This window comes from Aquarana catesbeiana, linkage group LG04, assembly GCF_042186555.1.
Source record: "Aquarana catesbeiana isolate 2022-GZ linkage group LG04, ASM4218655v1, whole genome shotgun sequence".
In the NCBI taxonomy this organism is placed as follows: Eukaryota; Metazoa; Chordata; class Amphibia; order Anura; family Ranidae; genus Aquarana; species Aquarana catesbeiana.
Genome location: NC_133327.1, coordinates 641,434,320 through 641,455,414, shown reverse-complemented (window position 1 = coordinate 641,455,414; position 21,095 = coordinate 641,434,320). Strand labels below are relative to the sequence as shown.

At 43.4% G+C, this 21,095-nt stretch overlaps 1 protein-coding gene across 1 annotated transcript in view; it reads right to left on the bottom strand.

Annotated features, from left to right (window-relative positions):
* Positions 1 to 7,884: 7,884 nt before the first annotated feature.
* The window catches only part of INTS7 (integrator complex subunit 7), a 133,566-nt gene continuing 120,355 nt past the window's right edge, over positions 7,885 to 21,095 (bottom strand). The window contains exon 20 of the mRNA XM_073628411.1: positions 7,885 to 8,264. Coding sequence (XP_073484512.1) covers positions 7,974 to 8,264 — 291 coding nt within the window. The 3' untranslated portion in view covers positions 7,885 to 7,973. The remainder of the gene's footprint in view (positions 8,265 to 21,095) is intronic.

The following is a 21,095-nucleotide window of genomic DNA, read 5'->3' as shown; positions in this document are numbered from 1 at the left end:
ATGGATGCCATAATACATGTTTGGAGGTCAAATGGCACATCACCCCAAAAAGACCCCCATACCAACAGTGAAGTGTGAAGGTGGGACTATCATGGTGTGAGGCTGTTTTTCAGCATACGGTACTGGCAAACTTCATATCATTGAAGGAAGGATGACTGAGAAAAATGTACCAAGACATTCTTAATAAAAATTTGCTACCATCTACCAGGATGATGAAGATTAAACAAGCTTCTTGTAACTCATACCTTGTAACTAGCCGTTATGACAATATTTGGGGTTATCACCAGTACACCCCAATGTAGACTGTCTTGGAGACACTCGACTACTGTGTGTTTTCTCAATTACGTTTTTTTAATCCAGTTTTTATATTTATGTGATGTGTTTAATGAAATGTATTATTTTATATTAGTGGTGCCTATAAAGTTAATTTTTCCAGTTATACGTTTTTTCATTCTCTCGAAAATGAAACAAGGGTGGACATTTCAGCAAGACAATGATCTCAAACACAAAGCCAAGGAAACTCTCAATTGGTTTCAAAGAAAGAAAATAAAGCTGCTAGAATGGCCCAGCCAATAACCTGACTTGAATGCAAAAGAAAATTTATGGAAATAACTAATAAAGGGTCTGGAGGATCTTAGTTATGAGGAAAGGTTGCAAGCACTGAACTTATTCTCTCTGGAGAAGAGACGCTTGAGAGGGGATATGATTTCAATTTACAAATACTGTACTGGTGATCCCACAATAGGTATAAAACTTTTTCGCAGAAGAGAGTTTAATAAGACTCGTGGCCACTCATTACAATTAGAAGAAAAGAGGTTTAACCTTAAACTACGTAGAGGGTTCTTTACTATAAGAGCGGCAAGGATGTGGAATTCCCTTCCACAGGCGGTGGTCTCAGCGGGGAGCATTGATAGCTTCAAGAAACTATTAGATAATCACCTGAATGACCGCAACATACAGGGATATACAATGTAATACTGACACATAATCACACACATAGGTTGGACTTGATGGACTTGTGTCTTTTTTCAACCTCACCTACTATGTAACTATGTAACTAAAGATCAGAGAAGTGGCTCATGGAACCTTCAAGATTTGAAGACTGTTGTGTGTGGAAGAACGGGCCAAAATCACACCTGAGCAATGCATGTGACTTGTTTCTCCATACAGGAGGCATCTTGAATCTGTCATTACCAACAAAGGATTTTGTATGCAGTAATACATACATTTCAGTCATGAGTTTGATACTTTTACCCTGTGTCATTCCATTTTATTACACAGAACTACATTTCTGAACTTATTTGTTTTGGTTTCTTTGTATGGATGAATTGTTACCGACATGGTGAAAATTTCATGGCAATAGCACCTTTAGACCCCATTCACACAGGGGCAACACGACTTGCAGGTCGCCTCAGCGAGGCGACCTGCAAACGACTGCCCGGGCGACTTGCAAAAGGACTTCTGTATAGAAGTCTATGCAAGTCGCCCCAAGTCGCCCCCGAAGTCGTACAGGAACCTTTTTCTAAGTCGGAGCGACTTGCGTCGCTCCCCTTAGAACGGTTCCATAGCACAGAACGGGAGGCGACTTGTCAGGTGACTAGGTCGCCTGACAAGTCGTCCCTGTGTGAATGGGCTCTTAGAAATATATTTACCTAGAAAAATGATGTGTTCCAGGGAATATCCGATTGCCTCTCGGGGGATAAGGAAGTAATTTTTCCCCTGCTGTAGTAAAATTGAATCATGCTTTGCTGGAGTTTTTCACCTTCCTCTGGATCAACTGTGGGTTTAAGATTGTGTATATGGGATTATATGGGTGTTTTTTTTTTTTTTTGGCTGAACTAGATGGACTTGTGTCTTTATTCTACCTAACTATGTGTTCAATTCTTATTTTACCCGCTGTATGTAATAAAAACCCTGATAAATGCAGTTACGTGCTGTAAAATCCTGAGACATGCTTTTCAATGCAACTCTTGTAAGTACCTGAATTTGATTGACTGAGTGGGAGCACTCAGGGCTAATCAGGTCTCCAGCAGAGAGATGACCTGATCATTCTGTTGCTGTTCCTTTACTGTCAAATAACAGTCTGGGGGCAGGAAGGTGACCTAGCTGTGTCACTTAAGTGCAGTAGAGAAAAGTTAAATCATCAGACTGTCTATGCTGCCTGTTACAATTGTGCAAATCTCATAATTGGTTGGATATAAATATACAGTATATTCTTTGACAGGTAAGACCGCTCTTATATATGTATTTGATTTTTTGCTTGGAGTTCAGCTTTAAAAAGTGACACCCCAACCCAGGGGTGTCCAATCTTTTTTCCAAGAGGGCCAGATTTGATGAATAGAACATGCTTGAGGGCCGACCATTTTGCCTGACATTCTTAAACCATTAAAATTTGGTCTAAGTGTGTCCATCCGAGCACTAATACACGGCCCAACAAGAATTCTCTTGCCTTTGTGCTGTGTGTGGTGAATAGATGAGCTTGGGCGTGTTATTTGGATATACCGGATTTAATCTGCTTATAACACGCACCTTCACTTTAAAAATGAAGTTTCAGGAAAAAAAATCTTAAATTTTAAATAAAGAACTGTGAAGCAAAATAAGGCTCGGTTCACACTGGGGCGACTTGTCAGGCGACCTAGTCGCCTGACAAGTCGCCTCCCGTTCTGTGCTATGGAACCGTTCTAATCGGAGCGACGCAAGTCGCTCCGACTTAGAAAAAGGTTCCTGTATTACTTTGGGGGCGACTTGGGGCGACTTGCATAGACTTCTATGCAGAAGTCGTCTCGCAAGTCGCCCCGGCAGTCGTTTGCAGGTCGCCTCGCTGAGGCGACCTGCAAGTCGTGCCGCCCATGTGTGAACCGAGCCTAAGGGTCAGTGCCCATCAATGCAGCCTAATCAGTGCCCATCTGCGGCCCCCACTCCATTGCCATGAATGTGGCCCCCACTGTATTGACATGAATGCAGCCCCCACCGTATTGACATGAATGCAGCCCCCACCACATTAACATGAATGCAGCCCCCACCACATTAACATGAATGCAGCCCCCACCGTATTGACATGAATGCAGCCCCCACCGTATTGACATGAATGCAGCCCCCACCACATTCACATGAATGCAGCCCCCACCACATTCACATGAATGCAGCCCCCACCGTATTGACATGAATGCAGCCCCCACCGTATTGACATGAATGCAGCCCCCACCGTATTGACATGAATGCAGCCCCCACCGTATTGACATGAATGCAGCCCCCACCACATTGACATGAATGCAGCCCCCACCGTATTGACATGAATGCAGCCCCCACCGTATTGACATGAATGCAGCCCCCACCGTATTGACATGAATGCAGCCCCCACCACATTGACATGAATGCAGCCCCCACCGTATTGACATGAATGCAGCCCCCACCACATTCACATGAATGCAGCCCCCACCACATTCACATGAATGCAGCCCCCACATTGACATGAATGCAGCCCCCACCACATTCACATGAATGCAGCCCCCACATTGACATGAATGCAGCCCCCACCACATTGACATAAATACGGCAGCCCCCACCACATTGACATGAATGCAGACTCACCATTGCTGTCAGTGCAGCCTGATTCATGTCCATCTGCAGCCTTGGAGGAGACAGGGAGGGGGCGCGACGAGCGCCAACAGATATACAGGAGAAATTCCTGTTTACACGGCGGCCTCTTTAATTGAAAGTCCCGCCTCCTATGATGGACAAAACAATTGTCCAATGGCAGCGCAGGAGACGGGACTTCCTTTTACACAGGACGCCGTGTAAACAGGAAATTCTCCTGTATCCTGTACGGCGCTTGTCCCGCCCCCTCCAAGGCAGCCAGCATATCTATCTTTTATGGCCCCCGGCGCTCGGGGATTCGTTGGGGGCCACAAAAGATATATATGTCAAAATTACCAGGCGGGCCGTCCGAAACCGGACCGCGGGCCGCGATTGGCCCGCGGGCCGGACTTTGGACATGCCTGCCCCAACCCAAAGGACTGAACAGAGACCTTGTGCACTGCTGGGTTGTACCTCTAATTATTTCCAGTGCTGCTGAAAACATCCCTCGCTATTCTTTTGCTAACCAATCTAACAGTATCTGTGAATAGGGGATGTAGTAAGTTGTTCATTGCTCCCTCCCTCTTGACACAGCTCTAAACCATTTCCAGTCGGGGCCAATTCTGACATTCCTCTTTTACATTAAAAAAAAAAAGACATTTTTGCTAGAAAACAACTTTAGAACCCCCAAACATTAGATATATTTTTTTCAACTGGAAGCTGATCTCACATGAAATATGTGGCCTCACTAGACTGAGCTTTTTTTCTGTGGGGCCACATATTTGTGTGTTGCCCAACACAGAGAACGGGGTCTCACTGAGAGCCCCGGACTAAAGATTGTGACCCGGAACACCATGATCGCTGTGATAACCTCCAATTGGCTACCACAATGATCAGTCACTGTGAAGCCCACCCCATGTTTTTTTTTTTTTCTCTGTGAATAGAGGAGAGACATACATCGAATCTCTCTCTTTCCTTGAAGAAAAAAAAAAGGGTGTGTAAAAAAAATAAATAAATAAATAAAATAAGAAGAAATACCTAAATCAAGGTTTGGTCTAGGTCAGTGCCAGGGTTAAGCAGGCCATACATGGTCGAATTTCGAACGAATTTTCTTTTCAAAATCAGAAAGTTCTTTTTTTTGTGATCCGATGATGCCACCATTGATTTTCGAAATTCAGCCGACCAAGCCTTCAATTTCACCTCATGTTGCTACAGAAAATAATTTTCGTGGGCGGTAATCTTCTTTTCTCTACGTAAATTTTCTTTTCTTATTACATTTCTCGCATGATTCTCCCATCATTAATTAGAAAATCATTAGTTTTTCAAAAAATTTCCAACATGTACGATTCCTCAAATTTGATTGCCGCAGGAAAATCGTCCGTCTTTGCAGCCCACTAATAGTGCGAAATTCAAACGAGTATTCTTTCATACGATTTTCGAAAGAAAATTCTTATGAAATTCGAACCTTAGTGTTTGGGTCAAGGTCAGAGTCAGTATTTTTTTTGGATGGGACTCTTTATTTTTATTTTGAATTAGAATCAGTGTGTTTCAAAGCAGGATAAAAAAAAACGAGTACAAAAACAACTAACATAAACATATGTGGTATCGCTGCGTCCTCAGAAGCAGGATAATTTATTGTGGGTTGTCCTTTGGTGGAAGGTTATAGTAGTAGCAATAAATATACAGCTAAATTTAAAAAAAAAAATTTTAATTTTTTTATTTTTTTACTATTTTGGGTCAGTTTTGCTTTGATAATAATAATAATAAAAAAAAATTAGGAGCTATCCATTACCATTTACCACCCAACGAGAACTCAATTTGTCCTGAAAGAAAAAAAAACGCAGTATAATCCACCTGGATGCACAAAGTAGTTGTGATGATATGTATGGTTTTACCAACACAAATTGCAAATTGTGTTTATGCATTAAGATTTGTTTTAGGCTGGGTTCACACTGTCTTCAGATGCAGCTCACAGCAGGGGTCCAGTGCGAACCTATTCTCTGTTTCAGGTCCAGATTTTTGCCTGAATTTTGGACCTAAAAACGAAGCCAAAGACAAACAGGACCTCTGCGCAATCCGCTTTGCGACCTCCAAGGAGCTGTGTGAACCGGCTCCATAGAGAGCCGGTCCCACTCTCCTGTCATGCGAATTGGATGTGGAGAAAACCACATCCAATTTGCATCAGTGTGAATCCAGCCTTACTCTTAGGCGTGAAGGGGTTAAATAGAGGCTCCAGAGCATAAAATGGTGGGCATTGCATGATTTTATGTCACACAATATTTGCAAAGTGGTTTTTCAAATGCAAATTTTTTTGGAAAAGATACACAATGAATTTTAATGCACAAAAGCACAATATAATACCCAAATGTTTGGTACAATATAAAAGATGACGTTATGGTAATAAGATAGCAAACATGTCAGGCATGGACAAGTCGTTACCCATGATTTCCAACGACAACCATTCATATTAGTCCGTCTTCAAGTCGTGCCGACTTCAAAGTAGTCCCTGCACTACTTTGGTCCAAAGTCGGATCACCGTCTTAACTGATCTGACTTTGACATGCGAGTTGTGCTTTGATGATCTTGAAGGGGAACTCCACGCAAAATTTAAAAAAAAAGGCATGGGTTCCCCCTCCAAGAGCATACCAGGACCTTAGGTCTGGTATGGATTTTAAGGGGAACCCACACGCCGAAAAAACCTGCGTGGGGGCCCCCCCCCAAAAATCCACACCAGACCCTTATCCAAGCACACAGCGTGGCAGTTCAGGAGAGGGGGTGGGGACAAGCGAGCCCCCCCCCCCCCCCCCCCGTATGTACCATGCTGCATGCCCTCAACATGGGGAGGTGGTTGCTTTGGGGCAGGGCCCCCCCAAAGCACCTTGTCCCGATGGTGATGAGGACAAGGGAATCTTCCTGACAATCCTGGGCATTAGTTGTTGGGGTCTGCGGGCCCCCAGATCCCGGACCCCCCCATTGTGAATGGGTCTCAGTTACATTGTACACATACCTATTTACCGAAAAAAAAAAAAAAAGTGTGTAAAAAAATAAAACACAGTACACAGGTTTTTAAAAGTAATTTATTCAGCTCCGGTGTCGCTTCCGAATTCTTCTCTCTCTGTCCGCTGTCTTCTGCCTCTGCCAGGTCTTCTCCGCTGTCTTCTCCCTCTGATCTTCTTCCGGTGTTGACTCGACACACTCTCCCGCTCTAATGCTGGGTGTGTGGTGTGCCTCTACTTATATTGGCATGGGGCAGGGTCACCGGGTGACGTCATCCAGAGGCCCGCCCCTTATGACGTCACCACATGGGGCATGATGGGAGATGACGTCATAAGGGGGGGCCTCTGGTGATCCCGCCCCATGCCAATACAAGTAGTGGCACACCATGCACCTAGCATTAGAGCGGGAGAGAGCGTCGAGTCAACATCGGAAGAAGAACAGAGGGAGAAGACAGCGGAGAAAACCCGGCAAAAGAGCGAGAAGACAGTGGAGAAGACCCAGCAGAGTCAGAAGACAGCGGACAGAGGGAGAAGAACCGGAGAGGGCTAGAAGACATCAGCGGAGGATGCAGAAGAGCCAGGGAAGGGAGAAGAAGTTGGAAGAGACGCCGGAGCTGCTTAATAAATTACTTTAAAAATCTGTGTACTGCGTTTTATTGTTGACACATAGGGTGGGGGGCCGGGATCTGACAACCAACGGCCAGGGTTGTCAAGAAGAGGCCCTTGTCCTCATCAACATGGGGACAAGGTGCTTTGGGGTAGGGGGGGCGCAGGGCCCCCCAGCCCCAAAGCACCCACCCCCCCATGTTGAGGGCATGCGGCCTGGTACGGATCAGGAGGGGGGGCACTCAATTGTCCCCACCCCCTTTCCTGACCTGCCGGGCTGTGTGCTCGGATAAGGGTCCAGGTACGGATTTTGGGGGGCCCCATTCCATTTTTTTCGACGTGTGAGTTCCCCTTAAAATCCATACTAGCCCGAAGGGCCTGGAATACTCGTGTCGTACCACTGTGAAAGGGGCCTAAGTGTGCTTTTAATGCATTTTCACTGTCCACTGATCTCCTGGTTTTAAATGTGTATCAATAAAGGTGGAATTTAAATTGTATATAGCTATAATCCTGTGCCTATAAAAACTATGGATTTTGCCAAGTAGTTGTATTGCTTTATAGTGGGACGTGGCGCACTTTATCATTTTTTTCTGGGTCCTTGCATTACCCCCCAGCAAGTACTCGTAAGTTTTCTTTAGAATATATACGTAGTCAGGTCAAAAGGGAAAAATTATTACAAGCACACACAAAAAAGGCACACTATATGTACTTTCTATTGACATTTTATAATAAAAAAAAAAAAAAACAACAAAACCAGTCGTAGTTGGACATAAAACATATTATCAGATAGTAATGTTAGAATCGGGAGAAGGCGTTTCTCTGTTGCTGGGCAGGCTGCTGGACCTGTTGCTGTTGCTGCTGCTGTAGCCGTACCTGCTGAGTGTACGGATCTTCTAATGATTTGACAAAGATTGTGGTCTTGGGGCCAGTTTTCCAGAGCACGCCATTGGAGTCCACCACAGAGGATTCAACGGTGATCTGGTGTGTCCCCAACACGGAGAGGTTTAACAGGAACTGTGTACTGAAATAATCATTATGAGGCTCCACCCTCTGCTCTATCTCGCTCCTTATACCTTCCAGAGGCATCTGAAAATAAGCAGGAAAGAGGTTGGTGATGAATTACTAAAACATACATAGTACAAAAGCACAGCAGATACGATCTAAGCAAGAACAAAGGCAATTGCTTTAACAAGCCTTTACTATGACAAATTCCTTATATTTTTGTTATGTTTATAAAGAACCTGTACTGTACCTGTAATGTAAAGGCTAAACTCCTGCCTCCTCCTCCTGGTAGATTTATACGTGCATCTAAATCTACCAGTCCTCTAAAGCACAATCAATTTTCAGATCGCTTTTCAGAGGCGACTGACAGGTGGTGAGGAAGCAATGTGATGCCTTCTCACCCCGTTTTAACCCCTTGTTTGCGGACAAATACGCTGCAACGAGAGCAATGCACACGGTGGCAGGGAATTTGCATTGCTTCTTCGTTCACCCACCTGGGTTACGTGTGACCGATAACTACATGTCGGGTAGGTTTGCTTTGCACCCACAGCATATAAACACCCCTATGTAGGTATAAATTATATGTATGGGATATGATATAGATATATATATATTTATATTTAGATCTCCCATGCATATATTTTTTACCTACACCCTGCCCACTGCCTATTGCAGCTTAAGGGGGAAGTAAAAATGCAGCTCAGCTGTGCATTTTTACTATCCCCAACATGAGGCCTTCGGGTCAAGTCACACTAGCAACTTTGTAGCAGCCACAATATCGGTTTGTACTCTCTAGTAATTTGTATCTGGACACAGAGTTGTTGCTATAGCAGACAGTAATGTCTATTTAGGCAGTTGTAAATGGTTGATGTGCCAGAGTCATCACCAGCCGCATTCGATGGTAAAAAATTACAACTGAAACTGGCGACTTTTTGGCCAAATCCTGAAAAAAAAAAATAATAGAATTTTATACTGGCCATAAAATTGCTTTTTTGGAGTTGATTGAGAAACAAAAGGGACACAAACCTTCAGATTCCAGAGATTCCTGAGCTACCAAGCCAAGGACAGCCTCACTCTTGGTGTCCCTCGAATCGGCCTGTCCAGAGACAGGGCCTATTTGTTCCACAATGACAGAAAACTGTGTTGCAAAGATCTGGAGTAAAATTAGGCAAAAGGGAACTGCTTTAAAGCAGGCTACCACCTGAACCCCTGTTACATCTGGACAATCAGAGATATGTTGACTGACCGAGCCCTCGCCAACAGAACCCTCAACAGGAGATCGGCTAAGTGTCCCAAAACGAAGATTCCAGAAGAGTGCAACAGGGTTAACACTGTAGACGATACATTGTGAACACCCAGGGGGTAGAGGCCCTACAGCAATCCTCAGAAAACACAACTGAGTGCTGGAAAGATGGATACATGCAAGTACGCATGTTTTATAGCCAAAAAAGCCAGAAAGCCCCTAATGAAGGTAAGCAATGACAGATCTTGTCAATTCTAAATACAGTAGAATTTGTGGACCAAAATGAAGATATTCCAGGCTTTGAGGTCCAGGATAGGGTGAATGTCCTTTTTTGGGACCATGAACAGGTTGGTGTAAAACCCTTGGGCTGCTCTACTGCAGGTACCAGAGCTATCCCACTTTGCTCTAGAAGGTACAAAAGAGCCAGAGATATGCCAGTCCACGGGGAGACACAATAAGGTTCTCAGGAAGAAAGCAAGGATGCAGCAGGTATTCTGAGAGGCTAACCGGTATCTCCCTTTCTAAAAAGTGTGTGTGTGTGTGTGGGGGGGGGGGGGACGGGCGGCACATGCGGAGGAAGCCTTGTCTGAGAAGCTGGAGTGCAGACTTGAAATGTGCGGCTTGGCAAGTGAACAGGGAGCCAGGCTTGGGGGGCCTCAATGTTGAAGTTGAGGGAGTGGAGAAATGAAAGGAAAATTTCTTGATAAACAGAGTCAAATGACTTAGTAGTCTGCTGCTTAGGCATCTTTCAGTGGAGAAGATAAGTTTTTCTTACCACCATTCACAGCAGCACAGCACTTCAAAGTGCCCAACACATATGCACCAACAGGAGGCTAATGCGAGAAACAAGGCAAAGGAGGAGGAAAGTTTACTTTCAATGTTAGGGTATTTTGCCCAGTCAGACACTGTCTGACAAAGTGAAATCACAGCCAGAATCAGATGCAAGGTGGAACCCACCAATCAGAGTTCTGGAGAGGGCTTTCAACCACTTTTATGCTAGATCCTTAAGTTAGGTATATTCTTTTTTTTTTTTTAACACTTTTTATTAACGAAAGTGCATTACAGTAACAAGTTTGACAAAATGCTCACCATAGCAGATAAAGTACATTTGAATCAACATGTATCAGATTACTTGAAAATGTATATACAGCCTGCTTGGATCAGAAAATAAAAGATATATAAAGCTTTCAATGAGTCACCGTTATTTCCCTGGGTATGAAAAATAAACATTAAGAGGTTTGAATTTTGACAGTTGTTATACTTTATGTCCGAGTCAATGCAAATGATGAGGGTAGATGCGCACCACACATCGCAAATCTTATATTTTGTTGGGCACCCTCTGTGTTCATATACAAGTTTTTCCTATGGCAGTATTTGGTTTACCATTTTTATCCACTTACGGACAGGAGGAGGATTGGGTTGAATCCACTTAAGTACAATGGCCTTCCTAGCCAGAAACTGCGTCTCTTTCAGTAGAGCTCTGTGATGCCACTGTTCCTCATCCAGAATACCCAAGGCATACTCTAGGAGTACTGGGAACTGGTAATGACAATACTGAGGACAGAAGATCCGTCACCTGCTTCCAGTAACCAGCTATGACAGGGCACACCCAAATTACATGTGCAAAATCAGCTTTTGTGTGATTACATCTCATACAGTTAGACATGGGTATGTGATACATAGCATGCAACCTCACCGGAGTAAGGCAAGCCTGGTATATCTCGTATAGTTGTGTTAACTTGTTATTAATGGCTGGAGACACCTGTAAATGAGAGGAACAAGCTTCTTCCCAATTCTCCTCTGTTAAATCTGGTATGATTTGTTGCCATTTGGATTGCACTATCAGTGGATTTTTGCTAACAGTAGCATTTAAAAGATAGGTATAGACTTCAGATAGGAGTCCTCCAGGACCTTGCGACTTTAATATGCCTATGAGTGGGCGATTAGAAATTTTGAGACGTTAGTCCCACATTGAGCATGCAATGCGAGCCTGAGTTGAAGGTATTTAGTTTGTACGGGGGAGGCCAAATTTCTGCTGTAAGTCAACAAAGGATGAAAGAACAGTGCCATTATAGATATCATCTAGAGTAGTTAAACCTTTTTGTTCCCAGAAAGAGTAACTCGTAAAAATGTAGCAATTGAGCAAACATGGGGTTATGCCAAGTAGGAAGTACAGCTTCAGTGTCCTTATATCCTACAATGCGTTTGGACTCTCTCCACGCCACTCTGGCCAAATTCAGAATCGGCAAACACACTTTTTTAGGACCGTCTTTGGTGCCTCCAAAGTATCAACAAGTTATTCAATTTAAGGAAATATGTTAAATGTGACTCCACTACTGTAGGTGAAACAGGTGACAGCCAATCAGTTAAATGGCATAGTTGTCCTGCTGTAAAATAGTGGTACATAGTCGGAAGTGCCATAGCCGCCTCTGTTTTAGGCGTTTGCAGGGTGGAGAATTTAAGCTTCCTTCTATTCTGGGCCCATATTAAAAGGAGCTGAACAAGGTGTTCAGGGTTGTAAAATAGAACCTGGGCATCGGCACTGGCATATGGGAAGATACGTACAGACAATTTGGTAAGAGGACCATTTTAATTAGGTTAATTCTACCTGCCACTGATAAAGGTAGTTTAGCTCATGTGTTAGGTTTAGTCCTAATTACACGCATCAGAGGGTCCACATTGATCTTCTGCCTCAGACAAGGACAATGTAATAAATATTCCCAAATATTTAAAAGAGGTGACAATTTTTAGAGGAGTTACAGTGCCACTCTCTGCAAATAGCTGCGGTTAGTTAGGTACATTCTTCACCAAAAGCAGTAGAGAGAAGGTGAGATATGGCAGGATCCACAGAGGGAATGAACCACTTCTTAACAAAATTCACACCAAATGAACACAAAGCCAGCAGGGGGTTAGGGGAAGCACACAATCTATCAGGGCACTTCCAATCTTTATCAATAAATGGTTAGAAAAGTGGTTGAGAAATAGAAAATGGCCCTTTATGACCCCAATTTTGAAATGGTAGAAGCAACAGGCTGCTTCTCTAGTTTAAGGATGGTGTGCATTGCATCAATCGGAGCTGAAATTGACTTTTTCTTTTCTTTTTTTTTTTTAACATGGGAGTCATAGCAGTAGACTACTTCTAATGCCTCATGCACACTGAACATTATAAAAAATGCCAGTAGTGTTATTTATTCAGTATGTACACTCATCCTGCGCCCCAGCGGGCATGCTGAAGTCACCGCCATTTCCTCCGCCCGACACACGTTTCGTCATAACAGACATCAATGGGGCACAGGACAAGTGTACATACTAAATGCCTGTATATTTCTGTGGATTTGTGAGTAGACTTTTAATAGCTTTTTAATCTTGAGCGTTTATTTTTTTTTTTTATTATGCTCCATATTACCCAGTCCGAGCATCTATAGTGAAGAATTTCAATAATACCTTTAAACAATAATATCAGAGGGCGGCTGGAAAGGAAAGATACTATATACCAAGAGTGAGCGGTGAGCTCACTTAGGTGATTGCAGACCTGGATAAGGTCTAGTTTTTTCTGGTAGGAAGCAGATTATGCTTAACTCGGAGGGGAGCACTTGGTGGTGATCACTTGCAGCGTTAAGGAATTTGAAGAGCACGTTTTAAATATCACCTTATGAATCATACATTGGGACTGTCTTATGTCTTTTTGCACTATGCCACTGATGATATGAATTGTTAAATTAACGCTTTAATTAAGTGTCATGGATGATTTTTTAATTTCACTATATGCACTTTACTATATGATTAGTGACAGCCCAAACACTTACTTTTTCCTTTTAGTTGTTTAATATTGGTGTGTACAATATTGTGAGTTCAGCTGTTAAGATACACTAATTTTAGAATTTAGTTTCGCACCAAGCATTGTTATTTTCTTCCTTTTAACTACATTAAGCCAACCAGGTAATTTTAAAAGGGCTGTCAACAAAGGGCAACCGAGCTGTAGGATGCGGATAATGATAATAGCATTAAGAGTAACAAAATATAGGATGTCATGACTTTGACTTTATATTCTCTATTCTCCAGAAATATCTTCTGCTAAGCAAGCCTAGTTTTGTTTTCTTCTACTGATAGCCACACATGTGGCTTCTACTGATAGCCACACAGCCAAGGTAAAATTGTATAAAAAAAAAAAAAAAAAAAAAAAAAAACGCAAACAAATAAATTAGCCACAGCGTCAAGAACACACTGTGCGATGGCTGTGCAAAGCCACCACCGATGAACACAGCTTCCAGACATATTCCTAGGGCACTGGAGGGTGAAGGCGCTATCAGCACTGTGCCTGCTCTGCATTGAGGTCTTGTGATGGGGCTGCGCCGTAAGCTGTCTGCGAAGGCCATTGAGCTGTGACCTTATGATACATATGAATGTGAAATCAAGCTTCTCCACATTGGAGGCTGGTGACAGTCTGATTTGGAAATCACTAGACTGATGTTTATTTATGCATGTTAAAGCGAAATGCCTCCTTAAAATAAAGTTGAAGATATAAGAGCTGTTCAAGAAAATTATATACAACAGAGGAAGGGCAGGGTTATGCCCCATACCCACAATGAGATTATCGAACGAATGATCGTCCATTTTTTATTGCATGCTGATCTCAGATCGAATCTGATGAGTTTACTAAAGTCACGAAAATTCCCGCACGACAGAAATAAAATTCGGAAGTGATGTCATGTGTTGTAATGCATTTGTACTGCATTTTCAAAACGATAGCTGTACTGATTAAACAAAAATCGTACGATCTGGCATCGTACGAAAAAAATTTTCCTGCATGTCCGATAGAATACTCTGTACCAACGATCCGATTATCGTACAATCGCCTCGAAAGCGGTATTTTCCGTACGATTTTCTGATCGCGTGTACGGGGCATTAGGCTTGTCCACCTACAATTCTGCAAAGTATCTTGATAATTCTTGCTGTAAAGTTGGCCAAATAAATATAGCAGATGATGAAATATACATAAGCTTTTGGACAATAACAAAAACCTGGTAGATTTCTACAAGATTGAACAAAATAAAAAAAACATGCGCCGTTTAGGAGATATTTACTGTATATGCAGCCGATCATGTCATCGGCTCATGCGCTCTGACGGAACGACCACCCGTGCTGTTTCTTCAGAGCCTTGTGTCGTGACAGTCACACGGCTCTGGCAAGTCACACAGCCGCGGACCCGGAAGTAAGAAGATGAAGGTGAAGATGGATGCGGCCTCCAGTGGTGACAACGAGGGCTTCATTTGCAGGTAAGTTTCACATAATATGCTAGTATGCGATGCATACCAACACATTATGCATTTACTTTGCAGGTCAGAATAAAAACAAAAAAAACAGCAGTTTACTTCACACTATATGCGAGACAGATGTTTTACTATATGGTAAAAGATCTGTCACTACAGGGACACACACTGCAACGCAGCCTAGTGCTGCAGCGTGCTGCTAAACAATTCAGACATGCTGCATTATATCAGTGCACTTGCCTGAATCGCACTGAAATGTCAGACAGCGCATCGCGCCGTCCGACATTGCAATGAAGTGTAAGTTTTGTACACTTCAAATAAAACTTTTACAAATCCAAAAGTAAAAAAAATTGTGCACCACATTTCCCCCTAGCCAGCCGGCAACGTAGAGCAGCAGGAAAGCTGTATCGCTCTGGCTGTTCTGCGATTTGACTGAGGTCAGTGTGAATTAGTTGTACCACCAATAGGGTGGAGTGGGCAAAATGCCCTGGTTGCCCAGGCTAAGCTATTCTACTGGCAGCTAAACCTACTTAGACAATGTGACACATGAGCAACGCTGTATCCTGGCCTATGGCAGCACTTTGCAGGGGGGCAGCAGGGAAAGAGTCCCCACCGGCTTGCACTACACTGTTAGTGTAGTGCCAGTCTTATAGGGCGAAATGGGCTGAGAGGCAAATTAGTCTAGTACCCCATAAAGCACAGCTTCTAATTTTGACTGTCCTATCATCCTGGACCACAAACCTTCCTCACTTTGCTATGTTTTATGCTGCACCATTGGCGTGGTTATATCTTAGTCCTCTTTTGGTGCATTTCATTTACCGCATCAAACATGCGCCAAAAATACAGCAAGCAGGGTTTTATACAATACAATGGACCCCCAACTGATCAGTGCGAAGAGTTTCATAGGCTTTCATGGCCATGCACTTTTCTTCCACTTTTGCATTAAAAAAAGGAGATCAGTCTGCAGCCTTAAATGTAAATCTAGATATCTTTGGAGAGTGTGGAATGGTTAGGTAAGAGTTTATTTCTGTCTTTCTGTTATTCCTCTCTGCTCCTCCAGTTCCAGTTCCTACTTCCTGTAAAAAAAAAGGAAGTGCTGATCAAAGTGGTTCTAAAGGCAGAAGGTTTTTATAGAAGGTATATGAAGGTTTATTAAGGTAAAAACCTTCTGCAAGCAGCTTCCCTTCCAGACCCCCTCAAGATACCTGGGCCTGATCTCCATCAAGCAATATGCACGAGAGCTGAGGATCTCTCAGGCCTATCTCTTTATTGGCTGAGTGACAGCAGCAGGAGCCATTGACTCCAGCTGCTGTCAATCACAGCCAGTGAGGAGGGAGGGGGGCGGGGCCGAGCCGTGCTCTGTATGTCTTAAAGACGCATACAAAACCAGCAGGGGATTGAGCACGCATGAGTGCCCCCACAGCAAGTGGCTGGCTATGGGGGCACTTAGCCACTTGCTGTGGGGGCACTCATGCGTGCTCACTCCCCTGCCGGTTTTGTGCGTCTTTAAGACATACAGAGCACAGCTCGGCCCCGTCCCCCCTCCCTCCTCACTAGCTGTGATTGCACCGAGCAGGTAAGATAAACATGGTGCTTGTTTTCATTTTAAAAAATGCATTTACAATCATTTTAAACTTTGACAGCTCTAACTGGACCAGAAGCTGATGGTAAGTCTTACAATCAGAACAACTGCTTGTCACTACTGTTAAAATGGAACCTAAAGTGACACCAAACTATATCTTTATTTTTCAAAAATAATCCATAGACAACCATTAATTTATGGCACTATAATCTATTTTTCATTAAAATCATTTCCTATTGTGTTTTTCTGCATCCTTGTAATATTCTCAGTGAGCTTATAAATATTCCTTTTCCAACTCGTTTCCCTTTGTTTGACGTGTGCAGTGCACATTAACTTTGGTCTAACCGCTATCTATGCCCACTACAAATTTTTCAACATTTTATTATGTTACAGCCTTATTCCAAAATGGATCAACTTCATTATTTTCCTCAAACTTATACAAACAATAGCCCATAATGACAACATGAAAGAAGTTTGTTTGAAATCTTTGAAAATGTATTAAAAATAAAAAACGAAAAATCACATGTACATAAGTATTCACAGCCTTTGCACCTTTGGCAGCATTTACAGCCTCAAGTCTTTTTGAGTATGATGCTACAAGCTTGGCACACCTATTTTTGGGCAGTGTTTCCCATTCTTCTTTGCAGGACCTCTCAAGCTCCAACAGGTTGGATGGGGAGAGTCATTGCACAGCCATTTTCAGATCTCTGCAGAAATGTTCAATCGGGTTCAAGTCTGGGCACTGGCTGGGCCACTCAAGGACATTCACAGAGTCGCCCTGTTATCCACTCCTTTTTTATCTTGGCTGTGCGCTTAGGGTCATTGTCCTGTTGGAAGATGAGCCTTCGTCCCAGTCTGAGGTCCAGAGCACACTGGAGCAGGTTTTCATCAATAATGTCTCCGTACATTGCTGCATTTATCTTTCCCTCGATCCTGACTAGTCTCTCAGTTCCTGCCGCTGAAAAACATCCCCACAGCATGATGCTGCCACCACCATGCTTCACTGTAGGGATGGTATTGGCCAGGTGATAAGCGGTGTCTGGTTTCCTCCAGATAAGACGCTTGCCATTTAGTCCAAAGAGTCCAATCTTTGTTTCATCAGACCAGAGAATTTTGTTTCTCATGGTCTGAGAGTCCTTCAGGTGCCTTTTGGCAAACTCCAGGCAGGTTGTCATGTGCCTTTTTACTGAAGAGTGGCTTCCGGTCTGGCCACTCTACCATACGGGCCTGATTGGTGGAGTGCTGCAGAGATGGTTGTTCTTCTGGAAGGTTCTCTTCTCTCCAAAGAGAAACGCTGCAGCTCTGTCAGAGTGACCATAGGGTTCTTGGTCACCTGCCTGACTAAGGCCCTTCTCCCCCGATCGCTCAGTTTGGCCAGGCGGCCCGCTCTAGGAAGAGTCCTGGTGGTTCCAAATTTCTTCTATTTACGGATGATGGAGGCCCCTGTGCTCATTGGGACCTTCAATGCTGCAAAAAAAATTTCACTACCTTTCCACAGATATATGCCTCCATACAATCCTGTCTGAGGTCTACAGACAATTCCTTGGACTTCATGACTTGGTTTGTGCTCTGACATGCACTGTTAACCGTGGGACCTTATATAGACAGGTGTGTGCCTTTTCAAATCATGTCCAATCAACTGAATTTACCACAGGTGGACACCAATCAAGGTGTAGAAACATCTCAAGGATGATCAGTGGAAACAGGATGCACCTGAGCACAATTTTGAGCGTCATGGCAAAAGCTGTGAATACTTTTGTACAGTATCTCACAAAAGTGAGTACACCCCTCAATTTTTTGTAAATATTTTATTACATCTTTTCATGTGACAACACTGAATAAATGACACCGTACTACAATGTAAAGTAGTGAGTGTACAGCTTGTACAACAGTGTAAATTTGCTAACCCCTCAAAATAATTCAACACACAGCCATTAATGTCCAAACTGCTGACAACAAAAGTGAGTACACCCCTAAATGAAAATGTCCCAATTGGGCCCAATTAGCCATTTTCCCTCCCCGGTGCCATGTGACTCGTTAGTGTTAAAAGGTCTCAGGTGTGAATGGGGAGCAGGTGTGTTAAATTTGGTGTTATCGCTCTCACTCTCTCATACTGGTCACTGGAAGTTCAACATGGCACATCATGGCAAAAAACTCTCTGAGGATCTGAAAAAAAGAATTGCTGCTCTACATAAAGGCCTAGGCTATAAGAAGATTGGCAAGACCCTGAAACTAAGCTGCAGCATGGTGGCCAAGACCATACAGTGGTTTAACAGGTGTGGTTACATGTCCAGGGCTCATATACATGTGGATTAAACACTTACCGTTTTTGTGCCAGGCATAGTAAGGAACATAAGAGTGTAGTATCCTGTACTAAAAGCAAGAAGTTTGACATTCGAAGCTACATCAATTGTAGCACAACAAATGTAGCTTACCTTATCGAATGCACGACATGTAAAATGCAAGGTAGGTAACACTACTCACCCATTACAGGTTAGAATTAGTGAGCACTACCACGGAGCCTCCTACAGTAGTGATAAAGGTTTGTCAAACGTCTCAAAACATTTCAAACATACGATAGCAATGTTAGTTCCTTTCAATTTTTAGCTTGGAGGGGGTCAAAGGGTCAAAGGCTCAAGGAGGGGAGGTGGTGTCCATCGCAAACTGCTTGAACGAGAGGTGTGCTGGATTTTCAAATTGCAAACTAGAATTCCCACTGGTATGAACTATACGTATGACGTAGACCTTTTTTTAAAAATAATACAATGCTTGCTCTATAATATGCAATAAATTTATGGTCTACACATTATACACAACTTGTAGTCCGACAGGCAGGAACCATACTAGTATGCTGAATTTCAATTACCGTATTTATAGGCGTATAACACGCACATTCATTTTAAGAGGGAAGTTTCAGGAAAAAAACTTAAATTTTAAATAAGGAACTTTGAAGCAAAATAAGGGTCAGTGCCAATCTGCAGCCTTACCATTGCCATCAATGCAGCCTGATCAATGCCCATCTGCAGGCTCACAAGTGCCATCAATGCAGCCTCATCGGTCCACATCAATGCAGCCTCACCATTGCCATCAGTGCAGCAGCCTCACCATTGCCATCAGTGCAGCTTGATCGATGCCCATCTGCAGGGGACAGGGAGGGGGACAGGACGAGCGCTGTCAGATTACATACAGTGAGAATCTCCTATGATAGACAAAACAGTGGTCCAAAGGCGGCCCAAGAGACGGGACTTCTTATTACAGATGCCGCCAAGTAAACAGGAGATTCTTGCTGTATGTAATCTGACGGCGCTCGTCCTGCCTCCCCTCACTGTCCCCTCTGAGGCAGCTAAAATTAAAGTATTGGCGTATAACACGCACACGCTATTTGCACCCGATTTTAATGGTGAAAAAGTGAGTGTTATACGCCAATAAATACAGTATGTAAACTTGCACCGACTATTCACATGTATCAGTATACTATATGGTTATGTATGGATTGCTAAATATCTTGAGCTATTACTACTGTATATTGTTGTCTTCTCTTTTTCTCCTTTTTTTGTCTTCTGTGTCCCCTACTGTTCCTTTTTCCTATTTTCAATTTTTTTTTTCTACTCCTATTCTTTCTTTTTCCCTTTTTCTGTTTTTTCTTTCTCCTATCTCACTTGTTTCATGAGTATTTTCACATCTAGTGTTTATTACTTTTTGCCTGCTTTTGTTGCACAGATCAGGGATATGCAATTAGCGGACCTCCAGCTGTTGCAGAACTACAACTCCCATGAGGCAGAGCAAGACTCTGACAGCCACAAGCATGACACCCAGAGACAGAGGCATGATGGGACTTTAGTTTTGCAACAGCTGGAGGTCCGCTAATTGCATATCTCTGGCATAGATCATCAACCAATAGTATGTCCAGCTCCTGAGGTTTCTTCATAGTGGTATACTCCCCCACCAACCCACTACTCTTCAATTTGCTTGATTAGCCTGATTAGCCTTGTCCCAGAAGGGAGCCTCTTCTAAAGATGATGCACAAGAAAGCCGGCAAACGGTTTGCTAAAGACAAGCAGACTAAGGACATGGATTACTGGAACCATGTCCTGTGGTCTGATGAGACCCAGATAAACTGTTCTCATGGTTCAGATGGTCACTTGGTTCAGATGGTGTCAAGCATGTGTGGCAACAACCAGGTGAGGAGTACAAGTGTGTCTTGCTTACAGTCAAGCATGGTGGTGGGAGTGTCATGGTCTGGGGCTGCACAAGTGCTGCCGGCACTGGGGAGCTACAGTTCATTGAGGGAACCATGAATGCCAAAATGTACTGTGACATACGGAAGCATGATCTTCTCTCTTCAGAGACTGGGCCGCAGGGCATTATTCCAACATGATAATGACCCCAAACATACCTCCAAGATGACCACTGCCTTGCTAAAGAAGCTGAGGGTAAAGGTGATGGACTGGCCAAGCATGTCTCCAGACCTAAACCCTATTGAGCATCTGTGGGGCATCCTCAAACAGAAGGTGGAGGAGCACAAGGTCTCTAACATCCACAAGCTCCGTGATGTTATCATGGAGGAGTGGAAGAGGAATCCAGTGGCAACCTGTGAAGCTCTCGTGAACTCCATGCCCAAGAGGGTTTAGGCAGTGCTGGAAAATAATGGTGTCCACACAAAATATTGACACTTTGGGCCCAATTTGGACATTTTCACTTAGGGGTGTTCTCACTATTGTTGCCAGCGGTTTAGACATTAATGGCTGTGTGTTGGAGTTATTTTGAGGGGACAGCAAATTTACACTGTTATACAGGCTATACACTCACTACTTTACATT